General features: G+C 35.3%; 1 protein-coding gene across 1 annotated transcript in view; it reads right to left on the bottom strand.

Annotated features, from left to right (window-relative positions):
- The window catches only part of LOC149087789 (uncharacterized), a 35,244-nt gene that overhangs the window by 5,567 nt on the left and 3,247 nt on the right, over positions 1–26,430 (bottom strand). The window contains exons 3-10 of the mRNA XM_089231699.1: positions 25,589–25,632; positions 23,337–23,444; positions 20,110–20,186; positions 16,655–16,727; positions 12,225–12,299; positions 6,843–6,938; positions 4,094–4,381; positions 2,001–2,357 (exon numbers count right to left, since the gene is read on the bottom strand). Of these exons, the coding sequence (XP_089087825.1) occupies positions 2,001–2,357; positions 4,094–4,381; positions 6,843–6,938; positions 12,225–12,299; positions 16,655–16,727; positions 20,110–20,186; positions 23,337–23,444; positions 25,589–25,632 (1,118 nt within the window). The remainder of the gene's footprint in view (positions 1–2,000; positions 2,358–4,093; positions 4,382–6,842; positions 6,939–12,224; positions 12,300–16,654; positions 16,728–20,109; positions 20,187–23,336; positions 23,445–25,588; positions 25,633–26,430) is intronic.

Genomic DNA, 26,430 nt, shown 5'->3' with positions numbered 1-26,430 from the left:
TTTTGAAAAAAACCAAAGTGGTTTTTTTAAAAAAACCAGTTGGTTAAAACCAAGGTTTAAACCATGGTTTAAACCAACGTGGTTTAAACCAAACAACCCTGCTGAGAACCCTCTATTACATATAAACTGCACATGCGCCTCGTAAGCCAGAGGTCTGTTTAGCCAAAATTTAGTTTTCCAGACCCTTCACAAAATTCTGGACCTGAAAAATGGACCTTCACAAAATAAAAATTAATGAAACCATAAATTTGGAACTTCATTTCTTTTGTGATACATTAATTAGATTATACTTTGCTTCTCACAAAATCGTAATATTTTTACAAAAATAAGGAAAGTTTTCACAAAAACAGTACCCTATAAAAAAAGTCTGGACAGACCCCTGTAAGAATTTACAATGAATTGATGCATGCGTTGTGCACCTAGCATGCTGGTTTGTTTCCGAGAAGTGCCTGACCATCTGTCTTACGAATTCAAAAGCAAACAACTCTGTTGTTTATCTAGTTCATTTTTATCTTGAATTGCAAATTTTAATTGTAGGCCTGATTGCTCTCTGTGGAGAGAGTTTTTTGAATGAGAGAAATCAGTTCACAGATAGTTAGAAAACCCACTTCAGCCAACTTCCACTATACCTCTATAATGCACTGGGGAGACCTCATGACAAGATCTTATACAGTAGAGTCTCGATAATCTAAGATGAAAAGGACAGAGGCTATCTCAGATTATCTGAAAAAGCAATAGAAACAGACTTTTGAAGGGTGGGACTTGTGCATTTGTACTTACTCTCGCGTATTTTGTTCTTAATTCAACAACTTTGATCAGTTTTTTCCAAAGGAGGTGTCACGACGAGCTGAAAATATTGATGTGTGTGCCTATTTTATGCTTTGAAGTGGTTGTGTATGAATACACAATATCTATTGAACTATTCTGGAAAGCCGCAGATGAAACATGAATTGGGCAAGGGAGCCACAGTTGATGAAAGTTTGAGAACCACTGGCTTAGTTTAATAAGATTAGGACTGCTAAGACAGATGACCTCTTTATTAGGGAGGTTAACAGAGGCTTTCATATCACTAGGGTCCCAAAATTAATATTGTGTTTTTACACTATAAATTCAACTATACCAATACCAATTCACTACAGAGGGGACCAAAGAAAAATTCTGGTGTAGTGGGACCACAGAAGATCCCCCCCCCCTTAAAACTGTAATTACTCGCATTTGTTAAAAAAATAAAATGAATTAAAGCAAAAATAGAAAAACATTGGTTTTAGAAAGAATTTTGAAAAAATTCTAACACCTTTTCGAGTGATATTCCAGAATCACAGTTATCGTGACTACTGTAGTGTGATTTTTGAGAGTGAGTATGTGAATTGGTAGACAGCCACTCTTACATAGGGGTCCCTGGGGGCTGTTAAGACAGCCTTGTTCGCAAATGAAAATATCACCTCTTTGTCAGAAAAGATTCTGATGAAAACACAGTCCTGAACACAAACTTCTGAATGTTTTTTTTTGAAACATTAAAACAATGTCTTATCAAACTGGACTGCAAGTGCAAGAATACTCAAGACTGCAAAAAAACTAATATTATAAAATGGTGAATATATATGCAAGCTAATTGTTCATTTTATCGGCAAAAAGTCTAACCCATGATTTTCAAAGTAGGGGAACAGGGGGGAATTTTTTGTGGGAGAAATCAGAATTTATTAAAATTCATATATTTGATGTACAGATAGTTTCTTAGAATTAATGAAAATTTTTTGATATTTAATGAAAAAATGATCCCAAATTAAATAAAATTTTATAATAATGTAGGAGCCTTTTTTACAATCTTTTTTTTTCATTTTTAGATCATTTGGGGGAACATCAGGATTTCACAAGATCCTTAGGTCTTGTGATCCTAACTGTTTTTCGGGGCCATGCCGAAAAAAACAGTTGGGAACCACTAATCTAACCTTTTGCATTACACACACACATTTCACTGGAAAAAGAAGTTGCATACTCACAAGATTTATATCACTCATTAGATTGATGTCACTCGCAAGATTCAGTTCACTCACGGACCCCATGTCTTTAGACTCCTCCACTTCTCGCAGTCGTTTGAAAATGTCAATGTTTTGTTTCACCAGCTTGAAATCTCGCTCTCTGTAAGGGTTTTCCACAGGTGGCGGCGCACGGAACTCTGAATGTACGAATCGCTCTGGAAGAGGGCCGTCTGTTTTCTTTACACCTTCTTTCTCCTTAGGAACATTAATTAGCTTGTGAGGCTCAGGCGCACCCATGTTCATCATTTTTATACTTTCACGGTTGTCATCTTTGTCTGTTCTTGTAGCAGGATTACGAACAGTAAACTGAGTTCTATCCTGTGAGAGGAGAAAAATAAATGAAATCAGGAAGAATGATGACTGATAAAATATAGAACTGATTGCATAATTTTTATACACTTTCATCAGTTAAATGTATTTCATACAGGGGCTTAAGCATTTATGCACATGCAATCATGAAGTTACACAAAATTTTAAGATGTAGACATTTTATTGGCTAAATTACTATTAATCTGGATCAAAATACAGTCAAACCCCTTTTGTGGATTTCAAAAATACAGTCAAACCCCTCAAACACCCACCAGTGGGACAAAAAAATTTGTAAAAGAGGGGTGTATTTCTGTATTATAATTAAATTCATCTGAGTTACAATCAAACTATCCATGTTTACTAAAAGCATGAAAAAAGGTATATAAAAGTTATTTTCCAAAGATTTTGAATCAATAAAAGCTATATAAATGGAAGGACATCCTCTTCTTTGTCAAAATATATGGGAAAAGTGGCTGAGTGAAGAGATATTGATGCTTAGGAAAGGAAAAATCATCTTTGCCCACACAGGGACTCAAACCCTGATCTCTTGTATGCTGGACAAGTGCTCTAACTCGCTACAAGGAGGGAATATTCTATCTGATTTCATAACCGGCATGTGAGAGGTGGATTCGAGTCCCTGTGAGGGCAGAGATGAATTTTCCTTTCCTAAACATCAATATCTCCACACAGCCAGTTTTCCCATATATACTGTATTGACAAAGAAGAGGACGTCTTTTTCTACCTATACATCACTATCCGGTGGTCTTGATGTCACTTGCAAACTACCAGAGAAACAATAGAGTCCATATCTTTCTGGCTGCTATGCCATGTTCGAGGCTTTTTTGAAGCAGACGTTTTGTCCACTACTGCGGAGGACATCTTTAGTGCAGTTGGTGGCAAGAAAGGAGATAAAAAACCTATCTTCTTTAAAATTCTTTAAAAATGTTGGCTCTTTTTCTAACAAAGTAAATTTTCTATTGAGAACTAATGCCGTCTCGAGTGAGAAATTCTGATGATGATTGGCATTAAAATTTAACTCACAACGCTGCTGTTTTATGTTAGGGCATGTATTCAAATGAACAAAAATCTTCTTAGGCAGAATCTGTATGTTAGCCAAGGCAGAAAAATGACGAAAAAAAATTGTTGTTAGCAAAAAAATTTTAAGCCACGGTGTTCGTTAACTGAGGTATCACTGTACTTATAACCAGATTAAATATTGCGTACAATTGTCCAGAATAAAAATGTTTGTCTCAGACAGGGTTCTCTAGACAAATATCCGAAAATTGCATGCCCAATCGGGTGTGTAACTTAGAATAATACTTACTCGAATCAACCTCCTGGCAGCGCAGTGGTTAGGAGAACTAGTCTGACTATGCAGGTCTGGGTTCTAATCTGATCTGGTTTGGACATGGTCTGTTATAATACTAACAAGTTCCCTATATTCTTGGAAGTACATGAGGATCACGTTATTAAAAAAAATTGGTATATTATATGCTAGTGTCAGGCAAGTGGTGGAAAAAATATACATACTAAGAGCGTGTCTGGCAATAATTTATGCAGCCCTGGTCTAAAGAAGTTTTGATTACAACTCGGGAAAATCATGTTCATTTTTACATGGATGATGAAATCATACTTTAGAGGAATTCAGTCTTGAATGATTCTGGGGTTACCAGCACTTGATAACCTATAAAATACGTCAGTTTTCAGGTTTGAAAAAAAAAAGATATATAAGCATAAATTCTCACTCTAATCAAATCATCAGTAGGTGATTTATTGGGACGCCTTTGCTTTTCTGTCAGCATCTGATTCAGTTCCTGCAGCTTCTTTATCTCTGCCTCTTTTTCTTTTATCACAGCCACAAGTTCTTCCTTAGCCTTGCAACTGTATTCCAGGGCATTAGTCTTTGAACAAATAATTTGTTGTAGTTCCGCTTTTTCGTCATCTTTAAGCTGCAACTCTTTCATGAGTGCTTCGCACGTGGCCGAAAGCTTCTCCGAAACCTGTCGCTGTTTTTCAAAGGCAGCTTCCAGGACCTGAAAAAAAAAGAGAGCATTTCACAAATTCAATAATCTCTAAAACCAATGTCTAATATATATAATACTGGAATACAATAGAGTAGAATACAGAGAAAACACTTTATACTGCCCTTTACTGACCCCCCCCCCCCCACCCAAAAAAATGTAGTATAGGTGAAGTGACAAATGATGAAAGTGATAAAACAAACGAAAAAGAAATATTATGATTCTGGAGAGGCTGTAATGTATGACTGGAGAGTGAAATTCGGTGAACAACAGAACTACAGTGAAACTTCCATAGGCGGGCACCTCTATTTTGGAGCCAATCTCTCTTTGCAGCGTTTTTCTCAGAACGGGCAATAGGTTCCATAGATATAACACAAAAACCACCTCTATTTCGTGGCCACCTCCTTATAGATAAGAGTTTAAAAAATACTTAATGTGTTTTTTTCTTTAAGGCATCAAGACCTGGTAGCTCTCTTTGTATAACCGCAGCATAAATACCTTTTCAGATTAATTTGATTTTCTGTTTATGTGCAACACTATCAATTTTGGAACATTTGTAAATAGAATGATGAAGACTAATACTATATGGTTTGTCATAGCTGATAAGAGAGAGTGTAAAGTTTCTCCCAAGGGAGACATGGGCGGCTCGAGAAAAAAAAATCTCTACCCTGGACACATTTTCGGCACCCCCTGCCCACTTTATTTTTTGGTAAACAAAGCTTTTTTTTTTACCCTTTCAACTCATATTTGGTGAGGGGAACAGGGTAAGCAAGACAAATACATATTTGCCAATTCTCAGACTTGAAAAAAATCTAGTTTATCATGTGATAAAATATTTCCCATTGAAGAAAACATGTCATACAAATAAAAGGGAAGAACCAGGAGTGGGGCAAAAATGTTTGGGGATTGCATAGAGTGAGCATCTCCAAAGCAGAATATGTTGAAATCTGTGACGTATGTCCAAGAAAAATCAATGCTACTGCCGAAAAATATGGAAGAATTTTAAGAACGGTGTAGAAAACACTATTGCAGTAATTTTTACTTCAGAAAATTCAGTCAGCCAAGGGCTCATTGCAGAACAATGCAAAACATTCTGCCTTGGGGAGGGGGGAGGTGACTATATGACCTGTTTTCCTGGGACAGGGAAAGGGAAAAAAGTTCCATTTTTCTGGGAAATTGGGTAAATATAAATTACAAATACATTGCATGAAACATCTTTTTTTCAACATTAGGCATCAATACAGCAACAAACAATAGAAATGCTTTTTTTTTCCTGTTTACCATTGTGTAATTTCTATTTCCCTATAACCCAGGGTTGGGGTTTTTGACATGAAAAGTGTCAAAAACTGATTTAAACTGTCAGAAACTGTTGAAATTCGTCAAAAACCAAAAAATGAATGTTTTTGGATAATATTTTGAACACAATAGGTTGATAACATAATGAGACACTTACTTTTCTTGTACATTAAGTTTTATTTTGAACAATAATTTATTAAAATAATTACAGCAAAATATTGATTATAATCTGCAATTTAAAATTTTTCAACATACAGAGTCTAGAACAAATAATATATAATTCTATGGTCCATTTTATCTAAACTGCTGATTACCTGTGTTTCAATTTATTAAGCAAAATAGAGCTGTTTATTCATAATATTTGATAGTGGATCAGGGTTAGGTTTTTGACCCCAGAAGCTAACTCAGTATTAAAACAGTCATAAACTTATCGTCAATGATGTCATTCTTACTTTTGCACTGAGAATAAGTTATAGCTTTTCTTATGCATCATTATGCAATCAGCACTGCTAAATTAAAGGACATTTTAGTATTTTTATTACTAGCTATATTCTAGCACAATAAGTGCATTATTTTAAGTATCAGTTATTACCTAGAAAATTTAATAACAGAAATCAACATTACATATATGGCATAAAAGAACTTTTTAAACACCTGTGTTATGAAAATAGTACAACAGATGGTTTATATCAATACACATATATATAAGCAGTTGAAGAAATTTTGGAAGGTCGAGAATCATCTTGAATTGAGGAGTATCAATTAATTCCATAGTTTTCCTTCAGCTTTTATGTTATGCTCTAGTCAAATTGTATATTTTACACGAAAAAATACACATACATGGTCCAAAATAATTCTGTAGAGAGCAGAAAATTATTTTATAATCATATTAAGCAGTTTAAACCGTCAAAAACCTACCAACCCTTCTGTAACCCCTACAGACAGTCACTTTTTTATGGAACGCAGAGTGGCCCTCTAATAGAAATTTCACTATTTTTTTTGCTGTATGTAACCAATTGTTACCAACCACGTGGCCATGAAAACACATATACATACTATAGAAGGGACACTTTTAAACCTAATCACTTAAACCAATCTTCTACTCCAATAATACTTGAAAATTTAAACATAAACAGTTGACTATGCACAATAGAAGCAATATACACAATCTACTTACAGCACAGTGATTTTTGGCCTGTTGCAATCGTTGGCTGATACTTGTTTCCATATAAGTATTTCTATTCTCAGAGTCGACAAGCTTCTCTTCCAGTTCCTAATTATATACAAAGAAAATAAAAAAAAAACTTTATATTAATTAGATAAAGGTCGCCCCTAACCTTGCAGAATTAATTGGTTCCCAAAATAATCACGTAAGACAATCCCAATCTTTCGTAAACCCTCCAAGAGCTTACCATGTTGGGCCAGATCAAATGCCTCCTGGAAATGAAGATAAACAATCTCAACAGTGTTGCCCTTACCCAAAGCTTTGTCACATGCTCATAGAAGCAAAGGAGGTCACTTTACAAAATCATGTAGAGAAACATGAGTAGAGTGAGTTTCTTCAGAAGGATAATAAAATAAACTTTGTCTAGCAGCAAAATAAATTTTTGTGAATTGATCATTTAAATTTGTAGATAAATTTTTGTTCTTAATTACTGGATTGGTTTTAGTGTTGGTTTAGGATTTGGTTTTACAGCAGACCTTTCTCTCCTGAAGAGCTCGGGATGACAGCTGATAACACTTTAATGAAGTAGTAGTTGAGATTCAGCTGAAGGCAGAATTTTTTGCCCATTCTTTTACAGTACATGAAAAGAAAATTAATTGCTTATATATATATTGTACGCATACCTCTTCTCTCCCTTCGAACTAAAGAACTTCTCTCCAACATTCTCCCATATTTAAACTTTATTCAGTGGAGAGGATTCACTCATGCAAGAATGTAGTATATTACACACTATTTTTTATGCAGAAAGAGGAACAAGGCTAGAATAAAACATTCAGCAATTATGCTATTTACCTAAGATAAAATAATTTCAACTAAATGTAAGTTTGTTACACATAACAAGGGTTCTGTATTATGTTGCACATACAAAATGTCATAGAATAATTCAACAAAAATATTTCCTTTAACCAGTCAAGTGGCAATGACGAATATATGGGTCATAATGTTTCCAATCCTTGAGTGGTGATGACGACTATATGGGTCAAACTTTTTCCAATCCTTGAGCGGTGGTGACGAATATATGGGTCATGGAAGACCTGTTCCTTCCCCCTTGACCTATTGTACATTGACTGACACCTTCAACGCCTCCTAATCCTTCAAATGAATGAAGCGCTCGGTTGAACAGTACAATGAATTGGTTATAGACCGGCACAATAAATACCGTCTGTACAGAATAAGGTGTGGCTTTTTTACTGGTATCTTGAAAGTAAGAATGCTAGATTGTTAAAATGGAATTAGGGAGGGGTGGTACCAAAGCTGCATCTTTCAAGCGGCTTTGGGTGGTACAGAGAAAGAGGGAGAGAAACTGTCTATCTTTCTAAGGAGGGGAACTGTTTTTTCCCACACTTATATTCACAACATGTGAAGCTGTACGTCAAAATTTTTTTCAAAAATATTTTTTTATTTTATTTTAATTTTTCAGTGAAATCTCGATATAACGATATTCTCGAGACCATGAAAAATATCGTTGTAGAAGGGTTATTGCTATATCGAGAGGCAGCACTTTAATATTAGGCTATAGGCATTGCTAAATAAGACGAAAAAATATCGTTGTAGTAGGATTTATCCATAGCCCCCACAAGGGGTGGGCTGGCAAGGCTCCAGCCGTGGGGCCCGGGACGATTTTCATTATTTTTGTTTTTTAACGCTATAAATCCATTATAAAAGGGCCCGCGAAAGTCTGGTCGGGGGGGGGGGGCCCGCAAAAGATTCCAGCCTAGGGGCCCTAGTCCAGGATGTGGGGGTCATGGATTTATCGTTGTATCAGAGACATTGTAACGAGATTTCACTGTATATAAACACATAAATAAACGTATGCAATCCACTAAAATCCTAGCAAAAGGTTTATTGACTGGAAGATGAAATTAAATTAAATTTTTTTCCAGAATTTATTATTAACTTATATGTATATAGATTTAACTTGAGACTTGCATAATATTTCGTGCTATTTGTTAATGCACAATTGCTGTTTTAATTATAAATGTTTTAATTATATTTTACAAATTTTTTAAATACAGTGGAACCCCGCTACAACGATAAGCGATAAATCCTTCAACAATGATATTTTTCGAGTTTTGTGCGGAAATGTCACTACTCTAATGTTAAATTGATGCCTCTCGATATAACGATAACCAATATACAACGATATTTCTTTCTTGGTCTGCATAAATAAATATATATAAACGGCAGGGTCGCAACTAGGGAGCAGGGGTGTAAGTCGATTGCGCAGAAGATAAACCGTTTATAGTTCGATTGCGCTCACCCCGATATCCAAACAACCCGATTTCCAGACTCGGCGCAATTGACCTGTTGGGGGAATACAAACACTCCCATTTTCGGCGCAATCGACCGAGCCCTGGGAGCAGGCGGGCCTCGTGCCCTGGGCGCTGGACCAGGGGGGGGGAGCAAATTTCATTCTCAAACCTTACCTTCAACATTGCAGGGGGGGGGGGCAAAATGTGCACATGCCCCGGGTGACCAAGCATTTAGTTGCGACCCTGCATAACAGAGGCGAAGCCCGAAATTGGGCAGTTTGCCCAGACAATGCCCAAATTTTGTGCTTTGACCGGCCCCATGTATCGATTCCTATGATTTAGGGTCATCACCACGTTGGCATAGTGTTTGGTGATAATTGTGACCATTTATAATTATGGCTAGCGACAGCAACTCTAACGATCGAAGAAATCGGTATATCGATATCTTAGAGATCGACATACCGATCAGAAAGGCTCAGAAAGATCGTATCAGAAAGACTTTTTTTTCTCTTTTGAAAGCAATAATAGTCTATGTGACTTGCATCCTACAAAGGGAACTAAATTTTATAAAGAAATAGCTCATACGCGGTATACGTCAAAACCAAGACTTTCTTTATTTGAAAACGTATGTGATGTGGCTTTTTTGAAACATTGTGCTGCATGTTTAATTTGTCTTCGAAAGCAAAATCTACTGTATTATCCGACATCTTAATTTCCTCAATTTTCTCTTTTTTATGTGAAATTTGAAAGAAAAAAAATCATAGAGAGATGTCGGCTTGTCAAAAATAATATTGAAATTGACATGTTTTCTGAGCAGCGTCAAGGCATGAAACGATCCACCCCCCCAAATACGGAATGTTTCGTTGGCGTATGAAAAGGGGAGAAGGGGTTCAAGCTTTGGCCGAGATTACAGCGTTATTTTTCAGTAAAAACTTCACCCCCCCCCCCTCCTTCAGAAGAAAAAAAATTTGACCCCCTCCTCCCCCCATTCTTGAGAAAATCCTGAGAACGCCTATGCTGTATTTAGTATAATTTTGATACACAAAGCTACTCGATGTATATATAGTAGTTTTCGTAATACATACCATGCATGCAAAAAAGAATGGGATGATTGTGGTCCGGATTTGATAATAAAATTTTAATATAATTCCTTTTGTATAATTCTTTCATTCTCTTTGAATGATTCAAAAAAAGAGACCAAAAATTGTTTGGTGTTTATGCACTTACTAAAATAAAAGACATATTTTGTACATGCTTATTTGGCAAAAATGATTTAAACGCAATACGGTTGACATTTACAATCATATCAAGAAAAATAATAATCGGTACATATTATTTTCTATATAATCACATATTGCATTTTAAGAATGTTCAGATTACTGAAAAATGCGTATCGCTCGTGCAAAATGTGTTATTCGCTTAATCGTATCATTTTCCAAGCTGGAATTCGCGTATATTGAATACATTCGCTGTTTTTTCTAACTTCGTTATAAGCGGGTACAACTGTGTGTATGTATGCGGGTTTTTTTTTTTTTTGAATGTGTTTATAGAATCCTATGATAACACATGTAATTTATGCGAAGCGTAAAAATTCAATTATATGTGACCAACTGAATGTGACATTACATTGAGATAAACCCTGAAAAGCAGTTGTTATCGTTGATTCAATTAAAATTTTGACAAATATTCCATTTCTTTTGTTACCTTTTATTTTTTTTTTGGTCTGTATATCATCAAAGAAAGTAAATTTCATCAAAAGAAAAAAAAATTCTGTAAGATACATCGCGTTGCTGAACATGCCACCTATCGAAACGAGGCTCAAATAGGCTTTTAAAACGTTTGCGTTTATAATGTATCTTACATTATTAATGGCATGTATTAAATACATCATAATAATTGATTCCTTCCATATACACATAAAATCGATATATTTTATAATCAGTTAGTTTTTTTACGTGAAGTATAAATCATTTCGTGTTGTATAAATAGATTAAATAAAAACGAAGGTATTTTTTTCCAATTCATTGCATATTTCAAATTTACTCATAAGATATAATATCGATATTTGTGTAATTAAAATCATGGACTACTGTTATTTTCAACTTTATAGGAAATTCAAGGTATACCATATATGTATATTTTTGTGCCTTATCACACATAATGCGTGTTGCTTTCATAAATTTCCTATACTGTTCAAAACTGTGCAGCCTTTTCCCTTGCGAAAAAGCTATTCGATTAAACTGAAAAATATGCATTGGAAAAGTGCATCACACTTCTCGGATAAAATGTGCTAAGACACTTCAGTTATACCACAAAATGATAAGTCGCATGCAACGTCAGCGAAAGAGGAACGAAAAAATTGCAAGGAAGTGCGATTATAAAGTATTGTAACGCCATGAAACTCTACGTAGACTCAGAACGGGCTTAAATATTTTTTTAAATAAAAATGAAAAGAAAAACTTTGTTGCGTAATCCCTGATACCCCGTTATAGTGTTGCTGTGCATTTAGAGAATATAAACGCTTCTTTTCGCCAATAAATTAGTGAGAAAAGTACAATATATATACAGTGAAACATCGATATAACGATAGTCTGCGGACTAAGAAAAAATATCGCTGTAGTGGGATTATCGCTATATCGAGAGGCAGCCGATTAACATTAGAGTACAGACATTTCCAAATAATACTTGAAAAATATCGTTGTATCAAGTGTCATTTTAGCGATGTTCCACAGCAATAGGAAAAATGAACTTCTAAATATGTCTATGACCACGACAGGGAGAAAAAAAAAAATGGCCAATACTGTAACAAAAGAACAGGTACTGAAGTTGAGTGTGTATTAGTAAAGAATAGGATCACATAGGAATAGGTGTAGCCAACCTGTCACTTGGATGGACCCCACCAACTACGCCTTCTCTGTTGTCCTGAATGTTTGTTGGGGGGGATAGCACTACTTGAGATAAAGAAGCTTCGCCACTTTACAAGTATTTTTCCGTATAACCTCACACCGTTTTTCAAATAGAAATCGAAAAACCTTTCACCGCTCAACCGGTTAAAGGAACAATTCTATGACTGTTCACTCACCAAAATCATCTTGTTCTTTTGCAACAATTCTTTCGCCAAGTCAATCTCTTCCAAGGACTTCAGCTGAGTTGTAGCCTGTATCAGAGAATTGTATTATGTCAAGCAGTTACAACTGAAAGACTGGAATGGACAAAATATTTAAAAAAAAACCTACAAGTAGCTGAAGAAATTTTGTAATACCATGAAACACCAGTGTGTTTTCATTAATCTGAAATCAATTTCATGATAATGTTATATGAGCATTCATTATTTTAACTTCAAAACTACTGTTTATACTTGTGTATAAACCAAGTGTTTTTTTTTTTTGTTAAACAATCTGTTCCTATGTTGAAAGGAGGTGGGGATCGACTTACACACGGACAGGGCCTTAGCGTGCTTTCTCAGTGGGGGAGGCCTGAAAGGGTTTGCACAGGAACAAGAAAAAGAGTTTTGAACTCCCCTCCTTCCATTTTTTCAATGATTAAAGTATAGTAAGTGCACACACAACTAAAAAAAAGTTTTTAAGAAATGTGCAAAGTAAGTGTACACTTTTTGCAGGGGTCTCCATTTGGCTCAGAGCCCTGGTTGCCCCAGCCTAGTCATGGGCCTGAACATGGGTCATATTTTGAGTGGAAAAAAATCAACCACAGTTTTGCTGACACCCTGCCCTGTAGTAGGGGTTCTATTATTCCAATCTGCAAAGTGGGTTCTATTATTCCAATCTGCAAAGTGGGTTCCACTTGGCAGATCCACCTTTGCAGCATTGTAGAATCTTCAGTCAAATCAATGCTGAGACCTTTGTACAAGTTAGACACAAAAATGATGGTAGTTGCAATGCAAGGTTATAAAAGGCCTCTCATGCACCAAGAGGACTCTGGGAAAGTGCTCAGGTGAGCCTGTGCATTAATGCCAGTGAGACAGGCATAAAAAAAAATTCACATAATCTGACAAGTAGTCCGCAAACAGTAGTCGTTGCACTTATTCTGCCCGCAGACAATTGTACACCTATGCCTTCTTGCCCTTGTGGTAGCCATTGATGCAACAGAGAAACATAGGCCTACAGTATTTTTGTTTCTTCAAATATCGGGCAAATAAATGGGAAGAGGAAGACGATTTTGAAGATTTTGTTTAATTTTTATTGTAACTTTTATATCTCAGATTTTTTTTATCTTTTATCTCACATCCCCTCCTAAAATTGGCTTACACAAAGGTTTTAAATTTTATGAAGCACTATACAAACATAGATCATCATCATCAGTCGGTGGTGTCCCAAGAGAGGAAGAGCTCAGGCAATTTTGCCCATTGCCTTAAAACCAAGTAGTATAACACAAATTTTGGATCATGTAGATGTGAAGTACCATTCTGTGGAGATTCCCCAGAAGTTTTGCAAAAGTGTTGGGAACGAAAGGCATGGTAATGTTTACCATTTTGTTAAATACTAGAACCTGTAAGTGGGACATTATTAGATACCTGCAAATGATATTGGATATATATAAAAAAAAAAAAAGAGATACCAAAGCTGTACCTCTTAAAATGGTGTCTTACATTTTTAAGGGAAAAAAGGAGCAGATGAGATCTCCTGGGGGACATGGCCAGAAACTCAACATGAAGTTATTGAAAAATAACACACGAGAGTCAGAACAGAGAATTGATACCATGAGTTCAGGTGTTTCGTATAATTAACATGAATCAGTGGCTATTATGGCCACGCTTAGGACACCATGAACTGAGTACAGAAATTTTTGTCAACAAGGGAATCTTTTGATCTCCTACATAGTCTTGCAAATTGATGACAATAACTTATAGGGAAAAAAATGAGTTTAATTCAATTTCAGCTTCAAAGTACGAAAAAAGGAAAGAAAAAAAGATAGGCAAACTGAAATAAGTGGAACCATATTTTTCATTAGTTCAAGTTCAACTTAGCACCTAACATTGAAGAAGTCAATGAAATTTCTTGAAAGTATGGCAGCGGGTTTTTTGAATCATCCTCTTTTTAGGGCTAGTGCTTTAACCTCATTTTCTTCAGTGTCTATTTTTCAAGATTAATATACTTTTTTAGTGGGGGCGCTGCTGGTTTCACTTGCCTCCTCAAAGAGGCAAGTGGAACTGAGGCTGATTGTACTTTAAAATCATTCATAAAATGATGATTCGTAAATGAAATGTTAACGGGGGGGGGGGGGGGAGAAAATTCATTTAAACCATAAAAGCTTAAACATTTTATTATTATGGTATTTATAAAACCAATTAACAGCCTTAGAATGCAAAAAACTCACAATGTTAATTAACAACTTTGGTATGTAGAAAACTTACAATATTATAATAACCCCCACCCCATAAATATTAACTGGCATTATATGGGGCAAATGAGAAAGCCTGAGGAAAATACATATTTCCTAACAAACTTGCGAGGTGAAGGAAGGGACAGAACTTCATCACCTCTAATGATACTTTAACTTTCAATATTGGGTCACTGAAATAGATGTGATAATGATTCTTTTTTCAAATTTTGCTTTCCGAAGAGTCTCAACTTTGGTTAGTTGCTTAATGAACATCTTTATTAACTTTTTATTTATGAATTTGACGAGAACCAAGTCAACAAACTTTGCTTCTGAAATGTTTTTTTGACATTATGTCTATGAAGTTTTGTTCTTTTTTACTTCAAGACACCTTTTAAATCTATAAAAACTGATAGTACTGACTTAGTAGCTTAATTTCTTCCATCATATTCATAATACAGTTGATAAATCTAAAGCATATATAGGTATAGGGTTAGTGTAAATCAGGGATCCCACTCAAAAATTAGAAAAAATAGGAAAAAGTAGAACTAAAAAGTAGGACAAGGAGGGTAATTTAAAAAAAACCCCAAAATAAAATTATTTTAACAAAAATTAAATTTTTTTGTAGCACTATTTCAGTATCCTATAAGATTTTGACTCGAGCCAGAGCAAAATGACAGAAATGACTTGATTACGAAAACAATTTTTGGCCAAAACAGTGTACTAGCAACCACAGATAATTCTTTTCTCTCTCTCCTTACAATATAAATTACATTCTTTTTTTGAAATCTTCCACAGTCCAGTCCGTCAACTCTCCCCGACAATGAACAGCAAATCATGAAGACATAATGACAAGAAATAAGAATTTTTTTAAGAATGACGCTCTTCCAAGACACTTTCACTTCCACAAATATCATAAATTCTTCTTCACTGGCGAGGTGCGTAACGGCACCTGCCCATGTATGCAATATATCTTTCTCAAGCTCAATAAATGGTTAGGTTTCGCGGAGGCACCCGAGTCTTCAGGGACAATGTGCTTATATCACCGAGTGTGATAGAGCCTGGGTGTTTCTCGGTTCCTATCACTATCACTTCCAAAAGCACAGTGTAAAATGATTCCCTGTGTTGTCCATTCTTTTTTTTTAAAGGGATTTGTTTACATTTTAATTTTACTGTTCAATGCAAGTGTAATCATTTTTGGCAAATGAAACATTTTCATTTCTAGCTCTCTGCTGAGCAATGTAAATATTGTTTGTGCCTCTGCACATGCCCTAAAAATACAGAAGACAATTGAATGCTACAAACCTAGAATAACCCTATGTATCAAACTGCTTTGCAATGCAAGCTGTTGTTTTACCTATACACAAAATGTGCACAACAATTTTGAATGATAGATGTTACTATCCAATTTTCATCCAGACAGAAGGTTTTAATGACTACTCTACTTGTTGAACCCTCAAACTAAGCAAATGAAAAATTAATAAACCAAATGGTCTACATACACCCCCCCCCCCCCCGCAATAACCTTAAAAATGATACAATTTCTGCTTTGGCAGAATCATTAATTGCAATCTACAATATTTGTAATATTTGGCAATATATCAATGATTCCCTCCTTAATCAAAATCAACTACACAAATTTTGTTGGTAGCGATTTGGTATAAAACTAGGAAAAGTAGGACAAAAACGAGAATGCAGGACATTTTAGGAAATGTAGGATGAATGGGAGCTTGGTAAATGCATTGGGTTTCACTTGCCTCAGCACAGGAAAAAACATGGGGAATGTGTAACCCTCTTAATTCCTACTTTATGTAAAGAGATATCATAATTGTATTATTATATCATATCAAGAAAAATTACAGAAAGTAATAAGGAAGAAATTTACACCAAAAAATTGATATTAGGCCAACTCGTACATTCAGAAATAGTCGAAACGTAAAGGGATCAACATGACCACAAACCTAACTTCTCCACATGAAAGTTCCTTGTAACCTGTTTAAAAGGTTATTAAATGTTTTCCCATGTTTTGATATTGGTCCATTCCATATTTTTCAAAAGTGATAACAATATCCAAATTATTACATTATCTGTGATTCTAATAAGTAGAGTCAACTGTATATACAGTATTTCACTTCTTACCCGCATAGTAATACATTATTTTCAAGAGTGGCTTACCATTTTATTTAAATTGTATATCTGCAGTTCAGTAGTTAATGAGTTTTGTCCTTCCTTTTGTTCCTTCATCTTCCTGAAATCGTCAAGGTGGCATATATATATTATAAAATCGAGTCAATATTGAAAACCATTGAAAAATAAACTAGTAACTCAAAATGCTACTAATATGAACATATTTGCTTGCAACCAATGTTTTGAATTTCATACAAATAAATTATTGAAAACAATACATTTATTAAATTATGGAAAAGTAATGTTGATTTTCAGTCGTAGCAAAGTACAATTCATTTTATTCAACTCAGACCTATCATCTTTTGATGTTCCAGAGGGAAGAATTTAGATAATTTGCCCATTACTCTAACAACCAGAAGATCATGGTCTTTAATTTATGGAAATATAAAGGGACATCCTTTCCTGGGGGGTTTCCAGAGCAGTATTGGGAGAATGGGTATCATCTAATGCAGTCCTGTCATGCCCCTAAGGGCATTCAGGCTTTCTAAGTAAACCTGACGTCGCAATCCTGTTCAGCATAAAATTTGGCAGGGTGAAATGAGATAAATCCAGTCAAGCACCAGCGAGGCCAAGTTTGAGAGAAGTGGCTAATTTTCCTCTCTCTAATTTCTCTAAATTTCCCACAACCTGGTTTTTGTCATGGATAAACCACCACCACCTTCAACCAGCCTGTGGAAGATGGCCACCAAATCAGTGTGCCCCTTTCCCAAATTAGCTTGAGTAGCGCAGTGGTAAGATGCTCGTCTTCCACTGTGAAGGTTACCATCAAGGTCCATGGGTTCGAATCCGGGCATAGAACGTCAGAAGCAAGTTTACCTACCATGCCTGGGGCGACCACTGATGGATGGAACCTTCATTTCCCACCCGACTCCACTGATTGGAAATTGTCGTGAGGCGATATATAACTGGTGCAGTGAAGTAGCCTGTGGGAGCAGGGGTATGGTATTGTAACAACGTTGAATAATGATACCTGTAATTAGGACAGAATAAGATACTTGCAAAATGCTGTCGTCCAAACTGAGCGAGGAGTGTTCTATCCGAAATAACCCTCTACAAAAAAGAGAGGCAGAAGAGAGCTCCTAAGGATTTGGCCAGAAGCTTAACATGTAGCTATTGATAAATAACGCATGGTTTGAATCATGTCAGAAGCTGATACCATGGATTCAGGTGTTTAGTATAATTTCACAAACCTGACTTTTCCCGAAACACTAGCTAAACTCCTGCTGAAAGTTCAGTCATCTATGCGCAGGCAAGATCTTATTGACACCATTTTCACTGAGAATGTCCAACACAACACAGATGTAGATCAGGGGTGCACGTTCTCAGGCCTACGGACCACCAAGAGGTTCCATCCAGCCCACAAAAAGTTTTCAAGTAGAACAGTATCAATACACACAACACAATATTCACCTATCTATATTTCCTCCATAAAAAGATGAAAATTTATATCAATATTAGTTAATTATGGTACTTATAACTATAATTATTCTAATATAATTAATAAATTATGAAAATCATCTTCAGTGTAAAGAATAAATGCAATTGAGCTTCATTGAAAATACAGAACATTTCTGTAAAAAAGAGATTGTTTGGCATCAAAATAAGGGCTATGGCTCGTAAAATATGGGTCATATGGTCACACTATATACAAGTTTTTGGCCTGCGAGCAGTAGCGATATTGCATATCTAGTCTGTGGACCGAAAAGGTTGTGCACCCCGTGGGGCGTACACAGGATCGACCTTTGGAAGGGAGGGGCACAAATAATTTTCATCCCACAAAATTTTGAGTTACTATCCTTCAACACATGTTTAATTAACAAGACTAAACAAAGTGTAAACAAGAGTAACAAACACGTTTAATTAACAACTGTATTGGTTAATACAGCATATAAAGGGTTTTTATTTTTTATTTTTTTGATAATTTATATTTTTTGATATTTTATCATTTTTTCACCAAAATATTTTTTTCTTAAACTTTTTGTCAGCTTGGGCTCTCCTACATATGCCTCTGGGCATCCTAAATGTAGATGAAACAAATAGGTATAATTCACGACTTTTCATTCAGCCCAAAATCATGTAACCATTATTACAGAATTGTTTTTTTATTTAGTAAGCAATTCTTAATATGTATTTATTTTAATTAAAGCATAAAAATGATCATACACAAGAATTATTCAACTATGGAGTCATCTGGTTTTTACATCTGAGTTTTTTGGGGTCATAACAAAATATATTATATCTTTGCAAGAATGCACATTACTCTCAAAATGTGAAGCATCATATGAAGTGAATGTGTTTCCACAAAAAATTTATTATTTAAATATCAATAGAAAATGTTAACAGATCTTCTTTCGAAAGGCTATAACACATCACATCAGTATTATAACAGCATCTTCTTGACTACTACTCAACCATGCATGCACCTCATATTCATTCCTGACTTCGTTGACTATAGTATTTTATTTTACAGCACTGTAGAGCTGCAATTTGGATGACCAGACATTATTGTAAGCAAAGAAAGAATTTTTTTTCAAGAACAGCGTTTGGATTTTTTTTTTTTTTTTTTTTGCCTGATTACGAATTGCACTAGAGGCAAAAAACCATATTACTTTCTTTCAAACCAAGCGCAACTGCATCGCCATCAACAATTTACTACTGAATGAGTTGTGCCAGATTGTGCATGTGTATGTAACAGCTTGTGTCGTGCATAAATTTTTAGTGCTGTCATCTATTTTTGAACTATGAATGAAGTGTGATGATTGAAAATTTGTACCGCTGTAGGTCTGTTGTTCTTTGTCTCAAGAAACGGTGAGATTGGTTCACATTTGCAGATCAAAAATGGTGAAAACGACGGCTGAAGCTCCACAGAAAACCAACTGTGCTGTCGAGGGTTCACTACTGGGCCCTAGCAGTGAGAGTCTGTCATAGAAAAATTGATGGCAGGTAGCAACACTACACGTAACAAGCATTACACAGACACAAAGTTTAAGTTAGGTTCACAACATGGACATATACATTCAGACATGTACCATAATTTGTTCCACAGAAGAATGTAGACAAGGTGCATACATGGTTTAGGAGTAGTAGTGAGTCCATCTTTATGACCACATGACCACAGCACACAACAACCAAGACCCATATTGATATGGAAGATGTTATAATAGATAACGTTAAATGATAAGGCAGGTGCATAAATTTCTGCCCCAGCGACGCAGTGGTAAGACGCTCATCTTCATTTATGAAGGTTACCGTCGAGATCCATGGGTTCGAATCCGGCCAAAGAACATCAGAAACAAGTTCTTTACCTACTAAGATGGGAGGCGGCCACTGATAGATGACATCTTCATTTCCCACCCAACTCCACTGGTTGGAAATTGCCGTAATGCTATCACCTTAACCGGAGGTGGTGTACGTTAAAGTAGGTGCATAAATTCAATACTCACATAATTTCGTTAACGCAAACCTCTTTACTCTTCAGCTCATTCTCTCTGCTTCTCAGCTCATTTTGAAGTTGATCATTCTGTGCATGATATGGAAAAAAAAATAGTTTTTTGAATCAGGGATACAAACATCAATAAGCTCAAACGGGACAAATCATTGCACTTCACTCACAGTTAGAAAAATTGATGGCAGATGACAACACTATAAAAAGCATTACACAGAAACAAACTTCAACACATGAACATTTTCTGGAGAGGCCCAGGTCTTCTTTGATATGAACTCGCATAGCAAGGTCCCGCGCTTGAACCCCACCACTGCCACAGAGGAGATAGACTGATGTCGGTTTTCTGTGGCTCCCAACTTCGAGGTGCAAATGTGAGTTGATCTCCCCTTTAAAAAGTCCCGCCATAGAGAGCAATAGACTTACAAACGGTACAAATGCAATTCAATCACTACACTTCACTTCTGAAATATAGATGGCAGCACTGAAAAATCAAACACAACACTGGATAAGCACTCAGATTGCTAGGTACACACACTTCCAGCACAGCTCACTTGGTAGTAAATAGATGGCGATAGACCTGAGTTGTGCTCAGTTTGAAAGAAAAAGAAAGGTCTTCTTCGACCACCTGCTTTTCTCTCTTCATTGAGACACAGCGGAAGGCCATGATCTGGTTAGGAGGAATACAATGTATAACCACACCCCCCCCCCTTCCACTGACCGCTGACTTAGCAATGGGCAGAACTCTCCACCACTTCGCCCTATTATTATTTGTATCAATGTAGATAAAATAATAAATATTACTCACATAATCGCCTCTGATTATATCTTGTGTCTCACATTGGTTTATGAAGAAACTAAAAACTGGAGAACTTATTTTTCTATATTTTATTAACAAGATTAATTCAATGATTAATTTCAATTGCATAGTGTGCAATAATGTCACAATGTGAGCCGGTCTTCCATTTGAAAGAAAACTCTCTTCACATACAGCAGGTAGACCTTCAACACAATACTTACATAACATACATAAAAATTCAGGCATTCACAATTTTCACTTAAAAATATGAAAGACAGACAGACAGCAGCACCAGCAAGAACAGAAAACAGGCACAACTCTAACACCATAAATAAGTTAGGGGTCGCATACAACTCAGAACACACATTCCGACATATACCAATTCAGCAGAAATTCCACAGAAGAATGTATGTGGAGGGGCATGAACAGTTAAGTAAAAATAGAATTGTCACTGACGTTTACTGAAATACCAAAATTTTGAAGAGGGACACATAAAAATTTAATTCAAGCAAGCATTCCACAGTATGCTTCTAATCAGTAAGGACAGAGATTTTTCTAACAACCAGTGCCGTCTTAACGCATGGGCCCACCCAAGCACGGCAAGGGGCTTTAGAAAAATGAGAAGTAGTTGAATTTTTCGAGAATTTGCTTAGTAGGGCATCAGAAAAATATGAGGCTTGGGTAAACTTGGCTCAGGGACCCATGATACTCCTGAGACAGCCCTGCTAACAATTCCAGTTTCAGACACCCAGGTGAAGTTTGAATAACCACTTCCTTGTGATATGTTTCACTATATACATTCATGGTGACATCTTAATAGGTGAGCGAATGTGGTGCCTAGGACGGCCTAAGTTGAACAGGGAAGTCCAATCTCTAAATATAAATGAACCTTGGACTTGTTACGATATATATATATGCCTCCCCACATATATTCAATGTATCCTGTGTGTGTATGTGTAAATACCCAATAAGATGGATAATTGGAGGAGAAAAAATGGTTTCACTGGAGTAGGGTAGCCAGATGTCCTGGTTTTTCGCTATTTTTCACCCTGTCCCAAAAACTGTTTTCAGGAAGCCTGTTTGCCCAGTTTTTGCTTGCACAATGAAATAGAATTATTTTCAATATTTTTCCAATTTAAATTTTAGCTACATTATATATTATGCTGGGAATTTGTTATTTCACCTTTATATTTTACCATGTTAATATGTACCACATCGCTGATAGCTGTTATTGATGTGGCAGTATACATATTGATTATACTGATTAGCAGGAAGTGACTTACAAAAATGTGAATTCAGTTTTGAAGGAATTGTGGCCAGATTGCTGTACAGGCAAAAATGCCAAGAACTTTGACACTGATATTATAAATGAGACAGTAAAATCCCTCTTAACAGACACCCCTCTTTTATGGATAAATTTTTTTGTCCCACCCATTGTCCACAAAAGAGAGGTTTGCAGAATTAAAGAAACCAGACATGGTCTCGCTTTTGCTCCAATATGGGATATAAGTCTGTTTTCTCATAAGGTTGGGATTGTCTCTCTCTGCTGGGGAAAAGTGTTTTCAGTGTTAATCTGATGATTTGAATCGATTTTACATTATGCACTTCAGCGCAAAGCACTGCTGTCAAAGTTCACACCAAAAATATTTGGAGTCCTTGAAACAAATTAATCATTTTTACATTGATTCCTATGGGGGAGGGGAAACACCATTTCAGTTTATGAACAATTCAGTTTACGAACTGATTTCTGGAACAAATTACAAGTAGTAAGTTCATAAACAGAGGGTCGACCGTTCCTAGAAGCATAGGCGTTATAATATGAGACTAAGAGTACTGTACATAAGTCCCCCCACTCCCCCACCCTACCATCTAGTAATTCATGAGTATAAAATGAAACACATCTCACCTTTCATGGCATACACCCTTCAATCATGTATATAAGGGACGTTTGACAACCTTGGCTTCCATCTCAATGCTCTACTCGTTTTTGTATCTCTGTGTAGAAGTAGTGTGATAATATTTTTGCAATGTATTTGTTAGTTTGCATTTTTAAACTGTAATGTTCACCAAATGAGAGTTTTGAAAATGTCCCAGTTATAACTAATGGATGTCCCGGTATTTAACAATGATTCCTGGGATTTGTCCTGATTTTTCAGGCACTTCATCTGGTCACCCTACACTAAAGGTGAGATTTTATTTCAAATTTTCATTCAAATCAACTTTAATAAACAAATGATAACCAATGAATTGCAAGTGACTTATCATAATAAAAAAGTACTATATGCCTCAATGTTTTTTTTAACTAAGAGGTTACGATACTTGTTTTGAGATGTTTTATTGCATAAAAAAAAGAAAAAACTAGAATTTTAATTTTAAACCCCCCCCCCCTCTCTCTATATATATATAACTGTTTCTCAATTAATACTTACATGCTTCAGGATTTCAGCCAGATCTTTTTCCGAGTCAACAGCTTTTCTTTCTAAAAACTGCAACTGGAGCTTTAAGGAAAAGTTCTCTTTCTGCAGACTATCAATTTGCTAATAAAAAAGATACAAGTGAATAAACAAATATGAGAAGCTGAGATATAGTTATTACAGTAGAAAAAACGCTATTGCTCTCATCTACATTCATTAATATAAGTAAATGGTAGTATAAAAATTCACTCAGATGAGTGAATTCCAATAAGAGAAAACCCGATAGAACTAGCAGATTCTTGGCCAAATGCCACAAATTTTATAGACTATTATTACTTTTTTACAACCAGTAAACCGGGTGCCCGAGTGGGGCTGTGGTAAGATGCTCATCTTCCACTATGAAGGTTACCATCAAGGTCCATGGGTTTGAATCCCGGCATAGAACGTTAGAAGCAATTTTTTTACATTCCACACCTGAGGCGACCACCGATGGATGGAGCCTTCATTTCCCACCCAACTCCTCTAGTTAGAAATTGCTGTATGGCGATATATGACCGGAGTTGGTGTTTGGTAAAGCAGCAACCAGTAAACCAGTGATGAATGCAAGAATATTCTGGGCATATTCTCCCGAATGAAAGATTTGGGGAATAATCGAAAGAATATTCCTTTTTATTCCAAATAATGAGAAAAACTTTACAAATAGTAAGTTTTAAATAATTAACAGTTTTCATTGCCCAAAACATTTAAAACAAAACTATTTTTGACATAATCACATTATAATGACAACTTTTGATTCCTCGCTTCTGTGAGGTTTTGCTTGGTTGGTTGGTTTATCAAAGGTTTTGTAGTGAAAGATTTTTGAAACTTTTAAAGGTTATAAAAATTCTTTCAAAATGAAATTTTTTTTAAATAAGGCCATCTTATATTAATTTTTGCTCCAAAAGATGCATTAGAGCATATTTTTGGGTAAAAAACTCACAAATTTTTCTCTGAAATCTTTAGAGATCTTTCAGCTCTTCTTTAGAGATTTTAAAAAAAAGCGAGCAGAAGATTCTGTCCTTTTTTGAGTAAAGGAAGCAACAAAGCCATTTTGTAACTGGGAAGGTTTCTATGGCCAATCGGTTTACACCAATACTATTGTACTTTCCTCATGTTAAGATATTAATAAAGAAATAAAGTTATTTCAAGCTTGTGCTCTTGACAAGTTAAGAATATCCGTTCATCTGAAAAAAAAGTGTTTTTCAGTTAGCGAAAAAAAAAAAGACAATTTCAACAGAATTCAATGAAAACATTAGAATACCAAACAAATTTATAACCAGCAATTTTTGCATGAATCCTTACTCCATTCTTAAGTTCAGGCTTGACATATCCCAGGTAGCCATACGAACTAAAAAATTTTGGATTGGCACCTAAAATTTTCTATTTGTGGTTACTAAATTAGTTATAACATCACAAAATTTTTGGAATTTATATGTTTATCTATCAACATGGAAGGGGATTGCTATGTCTTCGAAAAAGTGAGAGAAAGAAATGTTATTTTAGGTTAGGACTCAGCCTGTCATTTGGGGGGGTTGCCCCCGGCTTTTGAAAATACACAAAAAATGGTATATATATATTATATATAAATTATAAATACATTGAGTACATGTTCTTTGCCCCCCCCCCCCCCTGGAAAAAGTTTGCCCTCCCGGAAAAAGTTGAAATGACGGCCCCGTTAGGATCTGTTTTTCTCTGGAAAAAAAATGTGTGGTCCCTATAGCCAAACATTAAGGAAAAAATATTTTCCTGGCACCTAGATTTTTTTTTTTTTTTTTTTTGCACTCTGTTAAGCCCTGCTTAAGGGTAAATAATTTACATATTTTTTTCAATCATTATCAATAATAAGTTATAATATACACAGCAATACAATGAAAGTATTTCACCTTTTTTTTCACCATTTTAAATATTGCTGCATCGAGTGTGGAGTGCTTCTGATCAGTGTTTGACCCAAATTTAAACGATTTTCTCGATTTCACAAATAAAATTGTCAATTTCATTCAATTTGTTAAATCATGGTTTGACTGTATTTATGTTGCCAGAGTTAGGGTGTCAATATAAATAAAAATAAAATAAAAATAAAAGAACTACTGGTTAATTTGTAATTTTGCAAAGAAAGGAAGAAGAAAAGAGTCATAAGAAAAATCTTGATGAGAGTGATATACATATACAGCGACATCCTATCATTTCAATTAAAAAAATAAACAGTACACAAAATACTGTGTATTTACCTTAATACAGTCTGCCTGTCGTTTGTCTGAATTTCTAGATGAACCTAGAAAATGAAAAACATTTTTTGAAAAACAAAGCATTTTGTAATACCAAAGAAAATATTTTCTGTTAATTTTCTTTAACATTATTATTATTTTTGATTGAATGGTTTGTGAAACCGTTCGCTAAATTCAAAGGGTTATTCTGATGGAACTGGCCCAATAAAATTTCAAATAATTCTGCGAATGATGCAGCATGTAACCGCTCATAATTACGGCATAATAATCCTTGAACAATTCTGTGTTGATGTTTGTGTATGTTTACAGAGTTACACGGGAAGAGGGGGGGGGCACGCTGTGAGCGTAAGCCTAGATTATGGTCTAGCCAGCCTATAGATAAGGGTCTCAAATTTAGAGGGATGTGTAATTAAGAACTGAAGCAAATCAGACCTGAATGACTGTGATCATATGACATGTGTTTTCCCATATTTTTCTGTCTCAAATGTTTAAATAAAAATTTATAGTTTTTTTAATCGACATTTTTAATAAAGCCTACTTGAATTTTTTATGCTGCACTGAAACCAACAGTAAAAATTATTTTACCAACTTATAAAAGAAAATTAAAGCTATAAATATGAATACAGTAGTGTATTGTATCTGACATATTCACATTACTAACATTTTTTTTTCATAGAGTTCATTTTAATCCACTGTGATTTGTAGCACTTCATTTCTAGCCACCGAAGATTTTTTTTTTTTTTTTTGTGATTTTAGCAGTAACTGGCAACTTTGCTTACATTTTGGCATCATATTTGGCAACAACTGCAGATTCCCCATACTTGAAATCCGAATTTCCCATTCTT

The sequence above is a fragment of the Pholcus phalangioides genome, unplaced genomic scaffold, assembly GCF_987345545.1.
Source record: "Pholcus phalangioides strain wild (caught in Gottingen) unplaced genomic scaffold, Ppha-v1.0 ptg000004l_1, whole genome shotgun sequence".
In the NCBI taxonomy this organism is placed as follows: domain Eukaryota; kingdom Metazoa; phylum Arthropoda; class Arachnida; order Araneae; family Pholcidae; genus Pholcus; species Pholcus phalangioides.
Note: the sequence above shows the minus strand (reverse complement) of the source record. Positions and strands in the feature narration are given on the sequence as shown.